The sequence below is a fragment of the Plecotus auritus genome (genome assembly GCF_963455305.1).
Source record: "Plecotus auritus genome assembly, chromosome: 8".
In the NCBI taxonomy this organism is placed as follows: domain Eukaryota; kingdom Metazoa; phylum Chordata; class Mammalia; order Chiroptera; family Vespertilionidae; genus Plecotus; species Plecotus auritus.
The window spans coordinates 132,988,081-133,007,376 of record NC_137782.1 but is presented as its reverse complement, the minus strand read 5'-3'; the positions used below and the strand labels follow the sequence as shown (position 1 = coordinate 133,007,376).

Sequence of the window (19,296 nt, the reverse complement as noted above, 5' to 3'; positions counted from 1 at the left end):
AAGATTTGGGGGAGTGCTATGCTTGTGTAGAGAAGGTTTTTCTGCCTTTCTAAAATCAAGAGAAGAGGGGGCTCTGAGAGAATTACTTGTGGAGTTTAGATATACCAACAGGAAGAAGAGAATGGCATTTACTTGGACATTGGCTTAGCCAGTGGATTTGCTGGCCTACCTACCCAATTAGTACCTGCATGGGCAGAAGAGCAACCTGTGAGAGTTGACCTGGTGGGAGACTGCCCAGTGGGGAGGTGGACCAGGATTGTCTCAGTCCCACCCCAGAGTTCCAGTCTCTGGCATGTGTTGGCCGGTCCTGCAGCAGAGGGAGATGAGAATGGGGTGTGGTTGAGCAGCTTAGGAGAAAAGAGTTTATGGTTTAGAAGAATGGTATAAATGTCACCAGCGGAAGGTTAGCTCCAAGAGGTAGCCAATGATTGCTTTTCCAATAGTTATTTATTATAAGAAACATTATAAGACTTAGGTTCCATTTACAAGTTGTTAAGTCAGTTTGGATAATATTTTAAAATTACATACTGTATTTTTTTAAAAAAAGAAAAGTATTAAAATACAAGTAATTTGTCCAAAAGATGCCATGTTAATAATATCTTCTCAAGAAATTGGAACTGTTAGGCATTAAGTAATATCAAAATCAGCTTTTTCCAGATGCAGCCAGTATACATGAGTCCTCAGTTATACATGGGGGTGAACATTCATATGTATCTAGTATGTTGTCATCACTTCCTAGAAATGGTTCCCAGGAGGACTGGGGTGTATCTGAGCAGTGTTTTCACTCCAAAGGAAGTATTAGTCAGTAAGCAGTCATCTTTAATAGCATAGGACCAGGTTTACTCTTTGTGCTGGCAGTAAGTACAAATGAAAAAGGTCCTATAGTGTTAATGAGAATACTTACCTGGTTCACAACCCCTCTAATTGGTTAAACTGAAACTTTTATTCAGATCATGTCAGAGGAATCATGTTTATTTTCTGAGCTGGCCATAACATAGCTTCATGTAAATTTATCTGTGAGGGAGGAGCAATTTTATTATTCAGTTATAAGGAAAAAATCATGATATTTAGATAGGAGAAATGAAGTATTGCAGTAACTTACAAGAAATTATAAGGACTGTGCATGTTAAGAGTGAAACATATTGTTGAACAGAAAATTTAAGAGATTAGTAGGCTTTTTGAGAAAGATTATATTCAAGTGAAAGCAAATGTTGTATTTGCTTATGTTTCATTTCTATTTTTTCTGGTTATCTTTTATGGAATGTTTGACATGATTGGAATGGTTTGGTCCAACTATAAATTCTTTTCTAATAACTATGTTTTTTAAAAGTTATTAACTAGAGACATAGAAGATGGTATTTTTAATAATTCTGAAGTAAATATTAAAAATTTAAAAATATACATATTGCATGAATCTTGTAGTGCCATGCTTTTATGCGTAAGTTTACATATTCCTTTTTACATTTTTTTCTGATTTGTTTTTATAGGAAATGCCACAGTCAGTTTCTGCAATCATATTAAGTAACACAGATGTGAGTAATAAGAAGACTAATGCACTGAGAAATGAAATCCCAACAGAGGAACTTGGTAAGGTTTCTGAAGATGAAATCATCACTAAAGGAACACGAAATAAAGAAGAGGCGGTGAGCTGTTCTGAGAGTTGTTCGAGTGCCCAAGGCAAATCTTCCCATGGGAAGTCTCAAGGATCTTGTCCTGGGCCTAGCTCTGATCCCTCCAACCCTGCAACTCTGCATGCAAAAGCAGCTGATCCAGTTCTACAAGGTTCTGAAGAAAACAAGGTCAAGAGAACATCCTGCATGTATGGGGCAAATTGTTACAGGTAAAATGAAATTATAGGTAGCATATAATTCCATTATTTCAATGGCATGTAGATATGTAGATATATGTTATCATGCATTAAAAGCCTACTAAAACACATTGGCCTAAATATTAGGAGCTTTTTCATGTATCTACTTGGTTTATACTTTTCTCAGTGTGCATTCTTGCAAATCCTGCTATAAGGTTTTAATAATTAGATGTTTCATATGTAGATGTGCTGGTTAATGCAAGGATTTGAACTAGGGATTCCAGACTTGAAAACTGAATCACTGAGACCCAGATATTTGCTTATTTAGTGTCTTATTGAGTTATTAGAAAGATAGCTTCGCCGAAACCGGTTTGGCTCAGTGGATAGAGCGTCGGCTTGCGGACTGAAGGGTCCCGGGTTCGATTCCGGTCAAGGGCATGTACCTTGGTTGCGGGCACATCCCCGGTGGGAGGTGTGCAGGAGGCAGCTGATCGATGTTTCTCTCTCATCGATGTTTCTAGCTCTCTATCCCTCTCCCTTCCTCTCTGTAAAATATCAATAAAATTAAAAAAAAAAGAAAGATAGCTTCATAAATAGTTATATTCATTATAACTATCAAGATAATTTTAGGTTGTGTTTAGGCATCTTATTATACTTGTGCATTTTCTTCTATATTTTTTAATGGTCCTTTTGAATCACCATGATGCCTTCTAAAACAACTGAATGTATATTTCCTGGACTAATTGGTTACTTCTATACTTACCTCATTTGATTACATTGCACTATATTTTCTAATTTCATTTATTAAAATTAATGTCCCTTATTTTAGGCTATAGTTTCATCTATAATGTTTATACTAGAGTGTTTATAATTATGTAATACTATTTCAGAAGTATTTCTTTGTGATTCCAACTTGTGAAACCAAATATCTTACCAATACATCCCAGTAGAGTTTGTCTTCTCTGCAATAGTGTGCTTATATCATATATTCTGTTAAATTCACACTCATACTATCTTTCTTTAAAATGCCTTCCCATTCTAGCACTCGAATAACAATATTTTTCAATTTCAACAGTTAGAATTTATGCATTTATTCACAATTTTTGTCTGTTTTTAAAAAGCCTTAGTTCCACATGTGGAACATAATTTATAAACTTGTAGAATATATCTTACCTTTTAAGAATATTTGGTGTCCCTTGAGATTCCATATGGATTTCTCTAAGAAATGCCATTGGGATTTTGATAGGGATTACATAATATCTGTAGATTGCTTTGGGTAGTGTTGACATCTTAACAACATTAAGTCTTCCATTCCACAAACATGGGCTATCTTTACATTTTTTTGTGTCTTCTTTAATAAAAATTAAATCAGTGTACAAGTCTTTCACCTCCTGATTAAGTTTATATGTAACTGTTTTATTTTTAAAACGATATTGTAAGTGAAATTGATTTTAACATTTCTTTTGGGATTGTTTATTATGAATGTATAGAAACAGAACTTATTTTTATTTTTTATCCTGCAGCTTTGCTGAATTAGTGTATTACTTCTAAGTGGTTTTTGTAGAATCTTTAGAGTTTTCTGCATATGTAGAAAATGCATAAACATGTACATCAAAAATATAATGTTCATGGCAGTGTTATTTATAGAAGCCAGTAACTTGAATGAGCCCAAGGGTCTATGAATAGTAGAATGGACAAATAAATTGTAGCAACTTCATATAATGGAATGTTACACAGTAATGAAAATATACTACTGCTACATCCAATAATATAGAGTAATCATGTAAACATAAAAAGTAATTCTCAAAGAAGTATATACTGTATTTTTCAATTTAAATTCAAGAACAGAGAAAACTAATGTGTTATTTTATAACATCACTTCTGAAAGTATGGTCAAGAGACTCCTGAGAGGTTCTGGTACCCAGGAAGCTTTTAGGAAATCTGTAAGGATAAAACCATTTTCATAATGATACTAAGATTTTGTGGGTTTGCCTTTTTCACTCTAATTCTCTCACTCACAGATGTACAGCAGAGTTTTCCAGAGGCTACATGATCTGCATTACTGTTAATGATTGAATGCAGAAGCAGATCTGAGAATCCAGATGTCCTCTATTAAGATTGAGCCAGACATTAAATACATTTTCAAAGTTTGAAACAGTGTCTCCATGAATTTTGGGGGAAAGGTAGAGTTATTTACATTAAGACATGTTATTTATGATCTATAATAATAAAAGCATAATATGCTAATTAGACTGGACGTCCTTCCAGACGACCTTCTGGATGAAGCCAGGGATGTGAGGGAAGCCCGGGTCCCAGGTGCCTGCCAGTGGCTGGGGAGAAGCCCAGGTCCTGGGTGCCGGAATAAAGCCCGGGTCCCGGGTGCCACAGGGAAGCTGGTGCCGGCAGCTGGGGGAAGGAAGGCCTACTCTTGCACGAATTTCATGCATCAGGCCTCTAGTCATCATAATAAAAGGCTAAAATGCAAAAGGTCATCATGCCGTGACGCCATAATGCTGTGACGCTGTGAAACTTTAAGGACCGATTAGCAGGGACCTGAGGCTGTATGGCACTGGGCTGGGGCCATGCTCCCCTGAGGCTGTGCCCCCTGCCCTGGTGCCGGGGCCATGGGACCTGAGGCCACGCCCCCTGAGGCTGCACTCCCCTGAGGCTGTCCCCCCACCCCAGTGCCGGGGCTGTTGGATCTGAGGCCCTGGTGCCGGGATGTGAGGCTGCATCCCCTGCCCGGTGAGGCTTGCCGGGGGTGGGGCCGGCCGGGTTTTGGTGTCGCCCAATGGGGTTGGGGCTGGCTGGACACTTCTATTATAGAGAAAGGGCAAATAGCAATATTAAAATATTTCCTCAAATTAATTCCCTTTTAATGTGCACGAATTTCGTGCACCACCAGGCCACTAGTAATATATAAAGGGTTAATTATTTTTAAATATATCTTTTAAAGTTCTTATTTTTTTATTTCTAACAGGTTAAACAACCACATAAACAAAAGCTCTCTGGAGTTTTAGTAAATTTTTCTTGCAACCAAAAAATTTGAGATACACTATTTTCTATGATAGGATAGTGTCTACTTTTGGGTAGGAAAATGGGTTTAATGATTAGAAGGAGACCTGTGGAGACTTCTAGAATGTTGGTAATGGTCTGTGTTTTTTTTAATCTTAGCAAAGAGTGCCTAAGTGTGCTCATTAAAAGTCCTTAAACACTTATACTTTTATCTGTAAAGTAATATTGCCCATTGACATACATGGCTTACCATCTTTCACTAGAAATTAATTTTGTTACCATGGAGAGTTCTGTATTGAATACGTGATGAGTTTTGTTTTTAACAATGTAGCATATTAGTTCACATTCTGGAATAATCAGATGTGTGTTGCTTCGCTTCCTGCCATATCCTATTAATTATTTTTTAGTATATCTAGAATTTTCGCATATTCTATTAGTTATTTTTTTCTCACTGTATATTTGTAACCCTTATAGGAAGAATCCTGTCCATTTCCAACATTTCAGTCACCCTGGTGATAGTGATTATGGAGGTGTACAAGTCATGTGTCAAGATCTAGCTGATGACCGGCCTGAATGCCCTTATGGAGAATCTTGTTATAGGTATGGAAACCTAGTAGGTTTGGTTGTGCTTCCTGTTCGCCTTAATTTCTGTTATTTATTCATTTATGCCTGCAGGTTCTCATCTCAAGCCTTTAACTTTTAGTTTTTAAACTCCCATAGAAAGTAGGTTTTCATTCTTCTAATAAGTAGGATTACAATATTTCTTTTAGATAATTCTAAATTGTTGAAGTTGTTAACCTTATAAATATCTGAAATTTTTCTCATTTCTAACTTTCTAAAATGCAAATCATATAATTTAAAAGGGGTTGATGCTATCCCATCGTACACTCTTATCCAGGCTCCTTAGTGTGACACAAATCAATTCAGGATGTTATCTCTGCCTCCCTCAACCCCACCATTCTTGCCAACACATGAAACTGGATCCTGTAGGAAAGTAAAGCTAACTCTCTCTCCTTCTGTAGCATCTTGTGCCCGTGTGTATCATGGAGAGTAGAATTTATCTCACGAGATTATTTGTTTTTTTACCAGAATGCCTCCTTCTCCAGACAGGAACTTTCTTGACAGTAAGGACTCTTTTATCCTTGTATCTGCAACCTTGCTTAATGAATGAATGAATTTTATTATTTATTTATTTATTTATTTATTTATTTATTTATTTATTTATTTATTTTATTATTAGGTAAGATAGCTTTTATTTTTTTTTTTGAATGAATGAATTTTAAATAGATCACACTACCAAAGAAAGAAGTAGTGATCCCCTCATAGGAAGAAATTCCCTCAAAATTCATTCTTAGTCTTAGAGAGTGTTAATTCCAGACAGCCATTTTTCTGATAATTATGGAATACAGGTTACTAAACATGGTGGACTTTTTGAAGTTGTTGCCAGTTTTGTAATTGTGGTTTTTAATAAGAAGGCAGAATAAGCTTCTGAAGATAGAAAGGAAAATGCCTTATCATTTGGAAAATAAGTGTTCCATTCCAACAGAACGTCATTAGATATTTTCATCAGCTGTGTCAATAAACTTGAAAATTTAGGAGAAATGAACAAATTCCTAGAAAATATGTCTTTTAGAAACATATTCAAGAAAAAATGGAATAATCCCATAATATTAGAGAAATTGAATACATACTTAAAAGCCTTCCACTAAGGAAAGGCTGTTTGGTGTTAATTCTACCAAACATTTAAAGAAGAAACACTCAATATTTATATAGAGTATTCCAAAAAAAGTAAAAAAGGTTATATTCTCCAACTCATTTTATGAGGCCAATATAATCTTTTTTTCAAAAAATATTTTTATTGATTTCAGAGAGGAAGGGAGAGGGAGAGAGAGATAGAAACATCAATGATGAGAGAGAATCATTAATTGGCTGCCTCCTGCATGCCCCACACTGCGGATCGAGCCCTCAACCCGGGCATGTGCCCTGACTGGGAATTGAACTGTGACCTCTTAGTTCATAGGTTGACACTCAACCACTGAGCCATGCCAGCTGGGCGAGACCAAAATAATCTTAATATTAAAACCTAGCAAGAAAAATACAAAATGAAAAATGACTTTAGAATTTAGATGCAAATATTCCTAAAAGAACTAAAAAAGGTTGGTTAAGTGAATCAAGCAATTAAAAAAAAAAAAAAGGGAAACTATAACATGACCAAATTGGGTTTGGTCAAGGAATGCATGTTTTTTTAATATTAAAAAATGTTAATTTTCCACATATCAGAATAAGTAGAAAATTATATAATTTTAATAATTACAAAAACTGACAAAATTCATTTATTTATGATAATATTTCAAAGTAGGAATAGAAGGAAACTTTTTTAATATAAAGAATATCTACAAAAAGCTTATAGCAAATATCATATATACTTAGAAGTGATATGTTAAATTTGATCTTTCTGATATCAGAAATGAGATAGTAATATTTCTTCCCTTAATTCTGTCAGTTTTTCTTCATGAACAAACTGTGGTCTGTTTTTAATAGAAAAGCCATAGAAATGGGAAACTCACTCAGATGTTCCCTTTTTCCATGTAACACCCCTCTGGTTTCTGCCTGCTTTTGGTATTACCTATTGCCTTAAGATTATTGTTTTTAATAGGTTTCTTCTGTCATTACCAGAAGTAGAACTCTTACCTTGTATGATATGATAGAGCTGCTCAAGCTTATGTTAGTGTTTGTGAGATATTTTCCATTTTTTTACTTTCAATCTCTGTCTTTATATTTAAAGCATGTATCTTACAAATAGCGTATAATTGGTTCATGGTCTTATTTTTTATCCCGTCTGATAGTCTCTACCTTTTAAATGTAATGCTTAGTCCAGTTACATTTAATACAACTACTGATATATTTGAGTTTAATTTTGTCTTTTACTATTTGTTTTCTATTTCTTACACAAAGTCTTTGTTCCTTTAGTCGTCTTTTCCTGATTTCTTTTGGATTTAGCCAAGTGTTTTTCATTCCATTTTTCCTCTCCATTTACTCTTTAGTTATACACTAGAGGCCGAGTGCATGAATTTGTGCACAGGTGGGGTCCCTCTGGGTGGCCTGCAGGGGTCGGGCTGAAACCCACAGTCCAATGCCACCTGCAGCTCCTACCTGCTGCTCCTGCTCATCCCGCTCCCACTGTGCCTGCTGCCCGCAGCAGCGCTCACCAGCCATGAGCCCTGCATCTGGTGCTCTCCTAAGGGGAGTGGCCTGCGGGATCGGATCAGGCTGAAACAGGCTCTCCGACATCCCCCAAGGGGTTCCACATTGCAGAGGGTGCAGGCCAGGCTGAGGGACCTCACTGGTACACAATTGGGACAGAGGGACCGTGGGAGGGCTTCAGGGTGTGTCCCACCCATCTCGCTCAGTCCCGATCGGCCAGACCCCAGCAGCAAGCTAACTTACTGGTCGGAGCATCTGCCCCTGGTGGTCAGTGCACATCATAGCGACTGGTCGACCAGTTGACTGTCTTCCCCCTGGTGGTCAGTGCATGTCATAGGAATCAGTTGAGCAGCCTTAGCACATCATTAGCATATTATGCTTTGATTGGTTGTTCAGTTATTTTTCCGTTTGGTCTATTTGCGTATTACCCTTTTATTATATAGGATATTTTTTCATGTAACATTCTATTTAATAGTCATCACTGACTTCTTTCCATCTACCTTACAGTTGCTAATTTTACCATTTGCCAAACAATGCAATAATCTTTCTTACATCAGTTTAACTCCATTTCCTCTTCCACATTTTTTTTATATATCATCATATATTTTTACCACTATACATGTTAACTTATAAAGTATTATTATTAATTCCTTGAATGTTAAGCATCATCACTCTTTTATATTTACTGGCATATTTTTTACTTTGTGTACCCTTCATTTTTTTTTCCTGATTTTATCCTTTTATTTGGTATTATTTTCTTTTGTCTTAACTTCTTTTAGCATTTCAGGCTGTGAAAAATTTGCTGGAAAAGAATTCTTTCAGCTTTTGTGTATATGAAAGTGGCCTTATTTAGTTTTTTGTTTTTTTGTTTTTAAGGATGTTTTCACTCAGTGTAGAATTTTAGCTTGGCAAATTTTGTTTCCTTTCATCTCTTAAAAGATGTCAATCTACTGACTGTTGCATTCATAGTTTATGTCAGAAGTATATACTAGTATTGTTGCTCTTTTATAATTAATATGCTTTTTCTCTGGCCATATACTACAGGAAGTTAAAGTATAGAAAAGGATATTATTAAATTTTTTCTGGACTACAGGCATTATTCCAATTTCTCTGATGTTATTATTTTTCAAATCAAATAAAAAATCAAATTGAAAAAAATATAATTAAAATGATCCAGTTGATGTTATCATTTTTTTTTTTAATATATATTTTATTGATATTTCACAGAGAGGAAGGGAGAGGGATAGAGAGCTAGAAACATCGATGAGAGAGAAACATCGATCAGCTGCCTCCTGCACACCTCCCACTGAGGATGTGCCCGCAACCAAGGTACATGCCCTTGACCGGAATCGAACCCGGGTCCTTTCAGTCCGCAGGCCGACGCTCTATCCACTGAGCCAAACCGGTTTCGGCATGATGTTATCATTTTAAATATCTTGCCCATTTACTAATTTATTATTTTTGCATTGTACACTGCAGTCTGTCAGAAGACTAGCTGAGAGACTTGACTTCCCTTCCCTTCCCTTCCCTTCCCTTCCCTTCCCTTCCCTTCCCTTCCCTTCCCTTCCCTTCCCTTCCCTTCCCTTCCCTTCCCTTCCCTCCCTTCCCTTCCCTCCCCCCTTCCCCTCCCTCCTCCCCCCCTCCCCCTCCCCCTCCCCTTCCCTTCCCTAGCTCAATTTAATGCATTTGATTTTCTTGAGGTACTTGTCTGAATTAGAATATTAGATACTTAATGTCCAGCATAACCTACTGATCGCTGCGCCTGCCTCTGAATCATTTGCTTCCTCTGGTGTGCAATAGGTTTTATGCAGTGCTTTATTACTCCTGTTCTTGCTGTTAAATTAAACACTAAATTTAGAATGCATATACACTAAAATGATTGGAATGAATTTTCAACCAGTTTAATGTAAAAATGTGAAGTCAAACTCATATACATTGCCTTGAATTTACAAAACCTTAGGCAGTTGTTATACATATGAAGATGTTGGTGCCTTCATGTTTCTCAGAAGCCAGCGCCCTACTTTTTTATTTTTTATTTCATTATACCTTTTAAGAGGGATGAGGTAAGGAAGTGTATCAGTCATCAACTATAAGTGCTCTCATTGTAATGAATCTGCAACATGATCTGTACAGTGTGAAAGAACAGGGTTTTGCCACAAGCAATAAATCATTTAAATGTATATTTGATAATAAGTAAATTTATTATATCTTGTTTTTGCTGATTCAGATTTATAGCTATGACATAAAATGTTTTATTTTCCCAAAATGTTTTAAGTTATTGCAATATTATCTTAACTGATAATGTATGCAGGTGTACATTTCAAACTATAAGATACTGACTTTTAGAAGCCACTTAATAAAAAATAGGAACCTGTATTTGGTATAAATCTATATTATATAATTTAAGGCAAACTGAATAGATTTTATTACAGAAACACTAGTTATAGTTGCCTGGTAGTTGAAATTACCAGAATTAGTTATGTGAGACTATCAATCATTTTATTTGTAGTTGAGCAGAATCAAAGTTGATAGTATCTTTTAATGCATTTTTATAGGATCTGCATTTAGAGAAAGTAACCTATCATCATTTGCCATGTTATAGTTCTTTAATCATGTATAAGAGTATGGTCTTAGGAGAAAAGTATTTTAGCCTAAATGTTGATCACTTGCTACACAGTTTTACATAATAATTGACTATAATTTTTTAAAAATTCATTTATAAATAGCGGTAACACCATCAATTATCTTCATATAGCCTTGACAAAATATGGCTTCTATGGTATTTTTCTATTTTTTGAATATGTGTTCATTTTAATAATAAATTTGTTTTTCTTTGTTATATTTAGTATTAATTGCAAATATATAAGAATTTGCAGATTTCTTTTGGCATAAGTAGTAAATTATAATTACTTCCAGTTACCAAATTGACTACTTTCTATTATTTTATACTGGTTTATTCTTTCATTATTTAACAAAGACCATATTTATTAATTCTTTTTTTCTCCTAAATTTTGAGACTTAGGTATTTGATAACATAGAATTCATGTTTTTGCATTAGGTTTTAAAATAAGTGTTGGATTTCAAAAATGCAAGGTAAATTATTTTGAAATGAAAACAAAAATATAGTATGATCATTTATTCATTGAGCAAATATTGAACACCTAATGTGCTAGTCACTATTTTAGACAGTTGATGTAAAACAGTACTTCAGGTTCATTTAAATTTTTGAGTGTTAAGTTTTGATATTAAATTACCAAATGTTTGGAAGTAAGCAAAAATAAAAATTACTATTCTGTTCTCATTATTGTTTCCTACTTAATCTTTAGGTAGCTCTTTATGATGGAGAGATATGGGTTTTAAAATCAGCAGACTTAAAATTCTAGTTATGGTTATGCCAGTTCTATGGTATAACTTGGATCTTTCTGAGCCTCAGTTCCTCATGAAAACATGGAAAACAGAGATTGGATCATTTATGCTTAGGGTTCTCCACTCAATGGTGGAGAAATTGAGAGCAGAGAGCAATTTATTCATATTCATACAGTCAGATCATTATATTCCCAGCTACTTTTTGTAGCCTTCATTGCTGTCTCCTCTTCCTTTTTTCTCCCTGTGATTATCACAGAGCCAGAGGACTCAGTTCTCTGATCTCATCCATTCTCTATTCTATCCTTATTCCCTGGGTGAGCTAATTTAACTTAATGGCACCAGACTCATGTTTGAATGCCCCCACTTGGTTGTAAATAGGTAGTTCACACTTATCACATCTGAAACAGAACTCTTGATTTCCATCAGGAAAGCAACACATACCCAAGTGTGCTCTATCTTTGTCAATGACTTCACCTTAACACAGACTATTGAGGCCCCAAATCAAGAAGCACCCTTGCTTCTTTTCTTTTCTTCACACCACTCTTCCAGTCTATCGGCAGTTCTTGCCATTTCAACCTTTAAAACCGTAACCACTTCTTACTTCCTCTGTCTCTATCATTTTAGTCATAACCTCTTTCCTGGGGTATATCCCTTTCCTTCTTTTGCCTTTCTGTAGTTGGTTTTCCACGTAGCAACCAAAGAAATTCTCTAAAAACAAGTCGTGTAATGTTGTTTTCTTACTTAACACCTTCCGGTAACTTCCTACAAAACTCTTTACCATGTCTCACAAGTTCTCTGACTTGATTTCCTTATATTTTCCTTCTCATTCATTCCCCTTGAGCTATACAGACCTTTCTGTGTTTTTCCACCTGCCCTAGCTTGTTTCTACATTGGCCTTAAAGCAAATTTAAAGACTTTTTAAAAATTACCTCTTCCTGAAGTGTTCTTCCTTCAGCTATGTATTGTTATTCATATACCTATATCATTAAAATCAGAAATGTTTTAGAAAATGTATATTTTAAAATGTAACAGCTCACAAAAACCTGGTGTGGTTATGGGTGTATGGTTCTGTGTTTAGAACCCAAAGATTACTGTTACTAATTAGTAACAATGCACACACACACACACACACACACACCAAAAAAACCATACAGGATTTTGAAACCTGCTGAGTTATAGAAAATGCCATTTGTGAAAAAGGTTGATATAAATCTTTTATGAATGAACTCTATTTCCATTCATTATTAGGAACAAGTCCTGGATGGCATTTAACATCATCCTGGAAAGTTATTACAAATGCTCATATGCCTCCAAAGAACCCTACAGAATTGCCACTTAGCATTAACTCAGGATTATATGAAAAAGGCATTCTGCCTTATTATGAAATAACTGGTTTTTGAGAATGGAATATACATAGGCAAATGTTAGAAAATATTCTATAAGTGTGTGAAGTGTGATTGGGGACATATTCAACCATAATAATTGTATGTATTATTGAAGGCAAAATTTAGCTATGTATTATTACTTAGCAATTACTTTTGCTGGCACAGTTTTCAGATATTGTTGGCTATCTTAAAGTAAAATTGATTTCTATTTCTATAAAAATAGCTGACACTTGTAAAATGCTTAATAGCCTACAAATGTTTATACACATTACTTCATTTAACCCTTGGAACAACCTTGTGTGAAGTAGGCACTATTATCTCTGCTTATAGAGGAGGAAGTGGAGACTTGGTTCATAGGACTTACCCTGAATCCCATAACCTGTAAACAGTGTCGTTTGAATTCAGACTTAGGTCTTCTGATCCTGAAACCAGAGCCCCTTGCACAACATAATGCTCAAGTTGAACAAGCCAGATGAGAACAGGTCCAAGACACAGTGGCATCTCTCTCTGAAGCATCTGGGAAGAACTCTGTGTTCCTTGTTGACTTGAGTGATGGATGGACTACAGCTAAGTGTCTTATGATGCTGAGCAGTTAGTAGCCAGGAACCTGATTGCAGTGGAGTCTGCTTACTGTGACTGACAGATTTTTCTTTGGATTCAGAAGAACCTTAAAAGTATCTTTTAGACATTACACAACACACACACACACACACACACACACACGTATTTTATATTGTGTTATATATTTTATATATTATTTTACATTATATTTTTATATATGTAACATATGACATTGACATTTTAAAAATAAAATATATTTTACTTTAGGAATATATTTTGTTTGTCTCATGCTGAGTATAAGTCATGAGGAAAGAACTTTGGTTCACCACTCTATCTTTTCATCTAGAAATATGCCTGGCATCAATAAATGTTGAAATCAAAAAGCAAATGCTGTGTACAGCATGGTGAGTGTAGTTAACAAGGAAAAGCAAATGCTTTTCAAAGAGAGGCTTATTGGGGTCTAATTGTCTGTGTGAGTTAGTGAGTATTCTAGTTTAATTAAAATAGTCATTAATTTTTAGTGATTGGAAAACTAGATCTTCTGATTTCTTTTCTTTCTTTTTCTTCAGGAAGAATCCTCAGCACAAGGTAGAATATAGACATAGTACACTTTCAAGTAAGTAATTTTTCTTCAGGAAACTCAAAATGAAATCTTTAAATGAATCTCCTATTAAACGTGCATACATTTTCCAGTGATTATTGAATTTTTTCCAAAATATCTCTTGTGAGTTTGTCAAATTGCTAATTTTAATGATTTTTGTTATATAAAAATATAAGTATTTATGCAGCAAATATTTTCTATAATCATTGTATAACAATATATATTTATCCTTGCATCTATTAGGATTTTTTTCTTTGTAAGTACCTGAAAACAAAATTTCAAATTGGTCTAAACAGTACAGAGAACTTGCTCACTTCTATAATTGAAAAGTTCAAATATAGGACTAGATTTAGACATAATTTATGCTTTGGCTCACTAACATTGTTAATAATGTCACCAGTGACCCAATCTCCTTCCACCATTCTGTTTTTAGAGGGGTCGATATTATCCTGAGACTGACTTTTCCTCCCATCCTTATTCAGCTGGGATGATAAGTACCCACTTCTATATCTAAGGAGAGAAAGAGAGAATTAATAACTTTGATTCTCACTATTCTAAGAAAAAAATCATAAAATTAACTTTTTTTTTTTACCAGCTTAGATCACATTCACTATGTCACTGATTAGTTTGTACCAGCCCTGGAACCAGGGTAGAGTCACCACCTTCAGAACCACAGGGATCCCCAATAGAAACTAAAATTTTGGGGGAAGGAGAAGAAACAGGAATAGACACTAGACAAGCAACTATTAATGTCCATCAGACCTATTTGCATCAGTATGTTTGACCTTCTGTTTCCCCTCCTGAACTGTAATATTTTTTCCTTTTAACAAATTCTGGCTTATTTGTATCATTGGCAGAGGCCAGTTCAGTGCACAATATTTCTGCCCACAGAGTGAGATAATAAAATGCATACTTTCAGGCTATGCCTATGTGTATCTCTATAAACACAACCAACTTGTAACCAAGTGATTAAAATAATTAATTTCACCATTGGGGATTCCATTTGATGTTACTGGCTGAAACATACTTTAGTGCTTTACTATTCCAGACACCAGTATACTGATTTTATCTGAGGTAATATGTATGGGGATTATATGTTTTACTGAGGCTGTATCTAATGATGTAGCATTTATGGTTGTTAACTTCCTTTCCAGCAATAATGTAATAATCTTGATTAAAATTATATTTTATTGATGAAGTTTAGCATTTTTCTATGAAAAAAGTATTTGACACATCTGTGTATCTTCACAGAAATAGGAACCATTTTCCTAAATACCATCAGTATGTATTATATGGCATCATTAAAAATATCTGAATTTTCTTTGCAAAATCTCTTTGAAGTAAAAATATTTTTACTTCATTAGAAAGATATTAAAAAAGTATAGATATTATTAAGCAACATTTAGCCTTATGTTTTTAATGTACTTTCAAAGGCTCTGTGGCAACATAATTAGAATATCTCTTCCTATTCCAAAACCTACAAATTAAAGTATCTGGAGTATTTAAAATATTAATTTAAGTATTGAGATCTCATATTTTTATATTTATTGATATCTGACAGAATTATAACATACTTGTTTTCTTATTTCCCAAATCTTTAAAGTTTAACATTACCCAAGATCTTAATCTCATTTATGTAATATTCACTCACGTATTTATTTATTTATTTATTTATTTATTTATTTATTATATGTCTAACAAGTGGGCAAAGTTACAGAGAGACAGAAAAACCAGCACTGAGTTGACATGTTTGTGGTGAGATTCTCCAAAACCTGGGGTTATCAGGGTACACTAGAGGTGGGAATTTTAAGTTAATGTGGTCTTTAAGGTGGTAGGATTTCAGTCATCTTTGTTTCTTGGCTTATGATGGGTGGGTTAGGACATCCCAGACAAAATTAATAATAGATCAATCAAGGACATCAAGGTAGAAAATGGTAAGTTGTGTTTGGAGTTAGCAAGATTTCCCTCAGGAAACCGAGGTGATTCTTACACTATTGAGAATTGTGCAGCTTATTAAGTAGCTCCTTTTTAGCTTTGGCTACCAAGAAACTTGATGCTCAAGTTATAATAATTATGTTAAAAATTGAGATTGACATGTATTTTACTTTTTATGTTTTTAAATTCTATTTATATTTTTTAATCATCTCTATTATTATTATAAGCTTTCTTAAATCCTCTCTGGAATGAGTAGTGATATTAAGAAAAATATAAATATCTCATGTGAACTTTAGGAAGACATTAACTAAAGCATATGTAAAAGCATAGACATTAATAGTTCTTACCCATACATTTGCTTTTCACCACAGGGATTGTCCTTTGCTATTCAGAAGATTTCCAGATAGAACCATCCTACTATATACATATTGATTTCAGAGAGGAAGGGAGAAGGAGAGAGAGATAGAAACATCAATGATGAGAGGGAATCATTGATTGGCCTCCTGCATGCTCAAAACTGGGGATTGAGCCTGCAACCCAGGCATATGCCTTGACTGGGAATTTAACTGTGACCTCCTGGTTCATAAGTTAATGCTCAACCATTGAGCCACACTGGCTGAGCCTACTTGTTTCTTAAATGCTCCATATCTTCCCAGAGTCTTTCACTGCCTTACTTTAGACCAACTCTGATGGTCACTGTGGAAGGAATATAAAACAGAGTGGGATGAGGGAAGAAATTAATTTGTAGACAGAAGAATTCTAGTATTATAATATTAATTAGAAATCTATAAATTCTAAATGCTGTTACCATAGTAATCTTACTTGTATAATGAACTGTAGAATATCATGGATTTATAAACTAAACTTTCCAAAGTATGTAAACTTTGTATCTTCTCATTTGATTATAACCCTCATGCATCAGTCAGATTGTGCTAGGTTTGCTGTGATAATCCCCAAATTTCAGTGCCTTACACAAACATGAGATGTACTTAGTATTTCTTCTTCACTTCCAGCTGCATGTTGGCTGTGGCCTTGTCCCAGCTTCGCGTTCAGGCTGGAGGATCAGCCCCTGCCTGGGACCCGCTGCTCTCACAGCCAGGGGACATCATAATAGCAGAACCACAGAAAGGCTCTGCAAGCTTCTCCTTGGAAGGCCACACACCACTTCCACCCTCTTGTTTTGGCCAAGTCTTGTGTCATTGGGGATGGAGAAATATAATCATATCACAGGGAGGGGCAGTGAATAACTGGGACAGAAATACACTGTACCATCCCAGAAGGCAGGGTGGCCTGGATATGATTACGATATTATGAAGGAACCATTATTATGAATCTCATAGGACATTTTAGTCCAGGAGCCTCATGGTAGGAAAAACTAGAAATAATAAATAACAAGTGGTCATTTTAGTCCCCTTTCTAGGAGTGTGTAGTGATTAGCTATGTATTAGGTAAAATGAATTCTTCTTGACGGAGAAGGGCATTTTACAGTTAGCCATCTCTAATCCCAGGTTGAGTGGCAATTCACATACCAAACTTCTGTTTTTCAGTCCGAAACACTGTGGATGACGATGAAGGGCAACCCAATGAGTATGACCTGAATGACAGCTTTCTAGACGATGATGGAGAAGAGTATGAGCCCACGGATGAAGATTCTGACTGGGAACCCGGAAAGGAGGACGAAGAGAAGGAAGATATGGAAGAGCTTTTGAAAGAAGCAAAAAAATTTATGAAAAGAAAAAAGTAACTTGGTTATGCAATAATACATGGCTCACATTTACTATTTCTTTATGGAAAAATATTCAGAAACTAAGGAGGCACTTAAGCAATATTTGGTTTCCTTTCTATAGTTATGACTTTACTATTGACTCTTTACAAATGAAACATGGAAATGTTAACCTTCAGTGTAGTCTGTGGAATTTTTTTTTTGTTGCTTTGCTTTTTCTATCCTGTTTAAAGCATCTAAAAGTGGAAAGTAGACAAAATTAAAGACAAGTAATTGATATTCTTTCATGTGCTTTGTCTGCTGGTTATAAAAAGCAAAAAACCATAGGTTTTGGTCTTTTTTTCTGTTTTCCAAAAGATTCTATCTTTATAGAATACTATGCAAGTATAACCCGGCAAATTACATCATGCGTGGAAAAGCATGCCTCTTTTCATTGCTATTGAAGTAATTCTTCAAGCAGAACCAGGCTTTAAAAAACGACAGCCATCATATAATAGCTAGCATTTTTCTAGTATCCTAGATGCAAGCTTTGCATTTCATCGACTGTTTTATTCTTTGAAACTTGGGGACATTAGTACCACATGGATACTGAAAATAGATTCCATAAGACTATAGAAATGTTCACCATGCAGGGAATGTTACTTAGTGCTCCACATCTGTAATTTACTGTGTGTCTGAGTTTAAACATAGAAAAACTTCAAGAATTTGAGTTTCTTTTTCAAATAGAAATCCTGCCTGATTATTTTAACTTTCATTGTGCTGTCTTTACATTAAGAATATAGAAATGATTTTTGACCATAATTTTCTCAAAGGACCTTAGTTCTTTCATCCTCAGATGAAGGTGGCAAACTATCTGGCCTTTTATTTGTTCTCCAGTGTCATGAACTATGTCTCTGTATCTCTGTACCCAAACTTCTTTAAGCCCAGTAATAATCTCATCTCAAGTGACTTAGAATTTTTGAAATACAGTTTAGAATCTTTAATAATAGTTGGGTATATGTATTGGAAATAATAAATCACTAAACCAAGTGTCCTTGTTAAACACTAATATTTTCTATTCTATAAGAACCTAAAAATGTGTATATTAAAAGAGCAACACAGATTTGTAATGGTTTTCTTAGTGTTTTTAAATCTTTCCAAGATAACCCTGTGAGGCCTGTTGGGTGGTGACTTTGGGAGTGGGCGGTGGAGAACATTATAAGGAAGGACAGGATGAACCAGCTGCATCTTCACACTTTACCCGGAAGGAATCTTCTCACCTTCTCCTGGGGCCCCTTGGCATTCTCTGATGTTCACCTTCAGCCATAGACACTGAATGCCTGGGTTCTCCTGGATGTCTTGGTGCTTGGACTCCTGCACCGTGTCAGCATCATTAGGGCAGCAGGTGAACACCAGAGCGTTGCTGTTCTGTGTATTGTGGCAGGGCAAGGGGAAAAGCCAGAAGGTTTTCATCTCGTGGTCCTGCCCCCTGGATAAGGAAATGCAGGGTGAAGAATGTGAGCTCATTATGACTCTGAACAATCCCCATCCCAGTGCTCATGTGGGAAGTCCAAAATATTCCCTAATTGTGTCAAGGCTAGCTTAATGGGAGTATAGTATTGTAATTCATCCCTTTTGTTTTGAAAGAGAAATTTATTGTTCTAAAACTGAGATGAAGCAAAATGTATGCCCAGCTGGAAAAACACACCTTTCTTTGATG

The 19,296-nt window shown here is 35.2% G+C and overlaps 1 protein-coding gene across 1 annotated transcript in view; it reads left to right on the top strand.

Moving 5' to 3' along the window:
- The window catches only part of APLF (aprataxin and PNKP like factor), a 67,224-nt gene extending 48,520 nt beyond the window's left edge, over window positions 1–18,704 (top strand). Inside the window, exons 7-10 of the mRNA XM_080684572.1 lie at window positions 1,488–1,840; window positions 5,297–5,422; window positions 13,908–13,954; window positions 17,422–18,704. Of these exons, the coding sequence (XP_080540698.1) occupies window positions 1,488–1,840; window positions 5,297–5,422; window positions 13,908–13,954; window positions 17,422–17,618 (723 nt within the window). The 3' untranslated portion in view covers window positions 17,619–18,704. The remainder of the gene's footprint in view (window positions 1–1,487; window positions 1,841–5,296; window positions 5,423–13,907; window positions 13,955–17,421) is intronic.
- The last annotated feature ends 592 nt before the right edge of the window (window positions 18,705–19,296 follow it).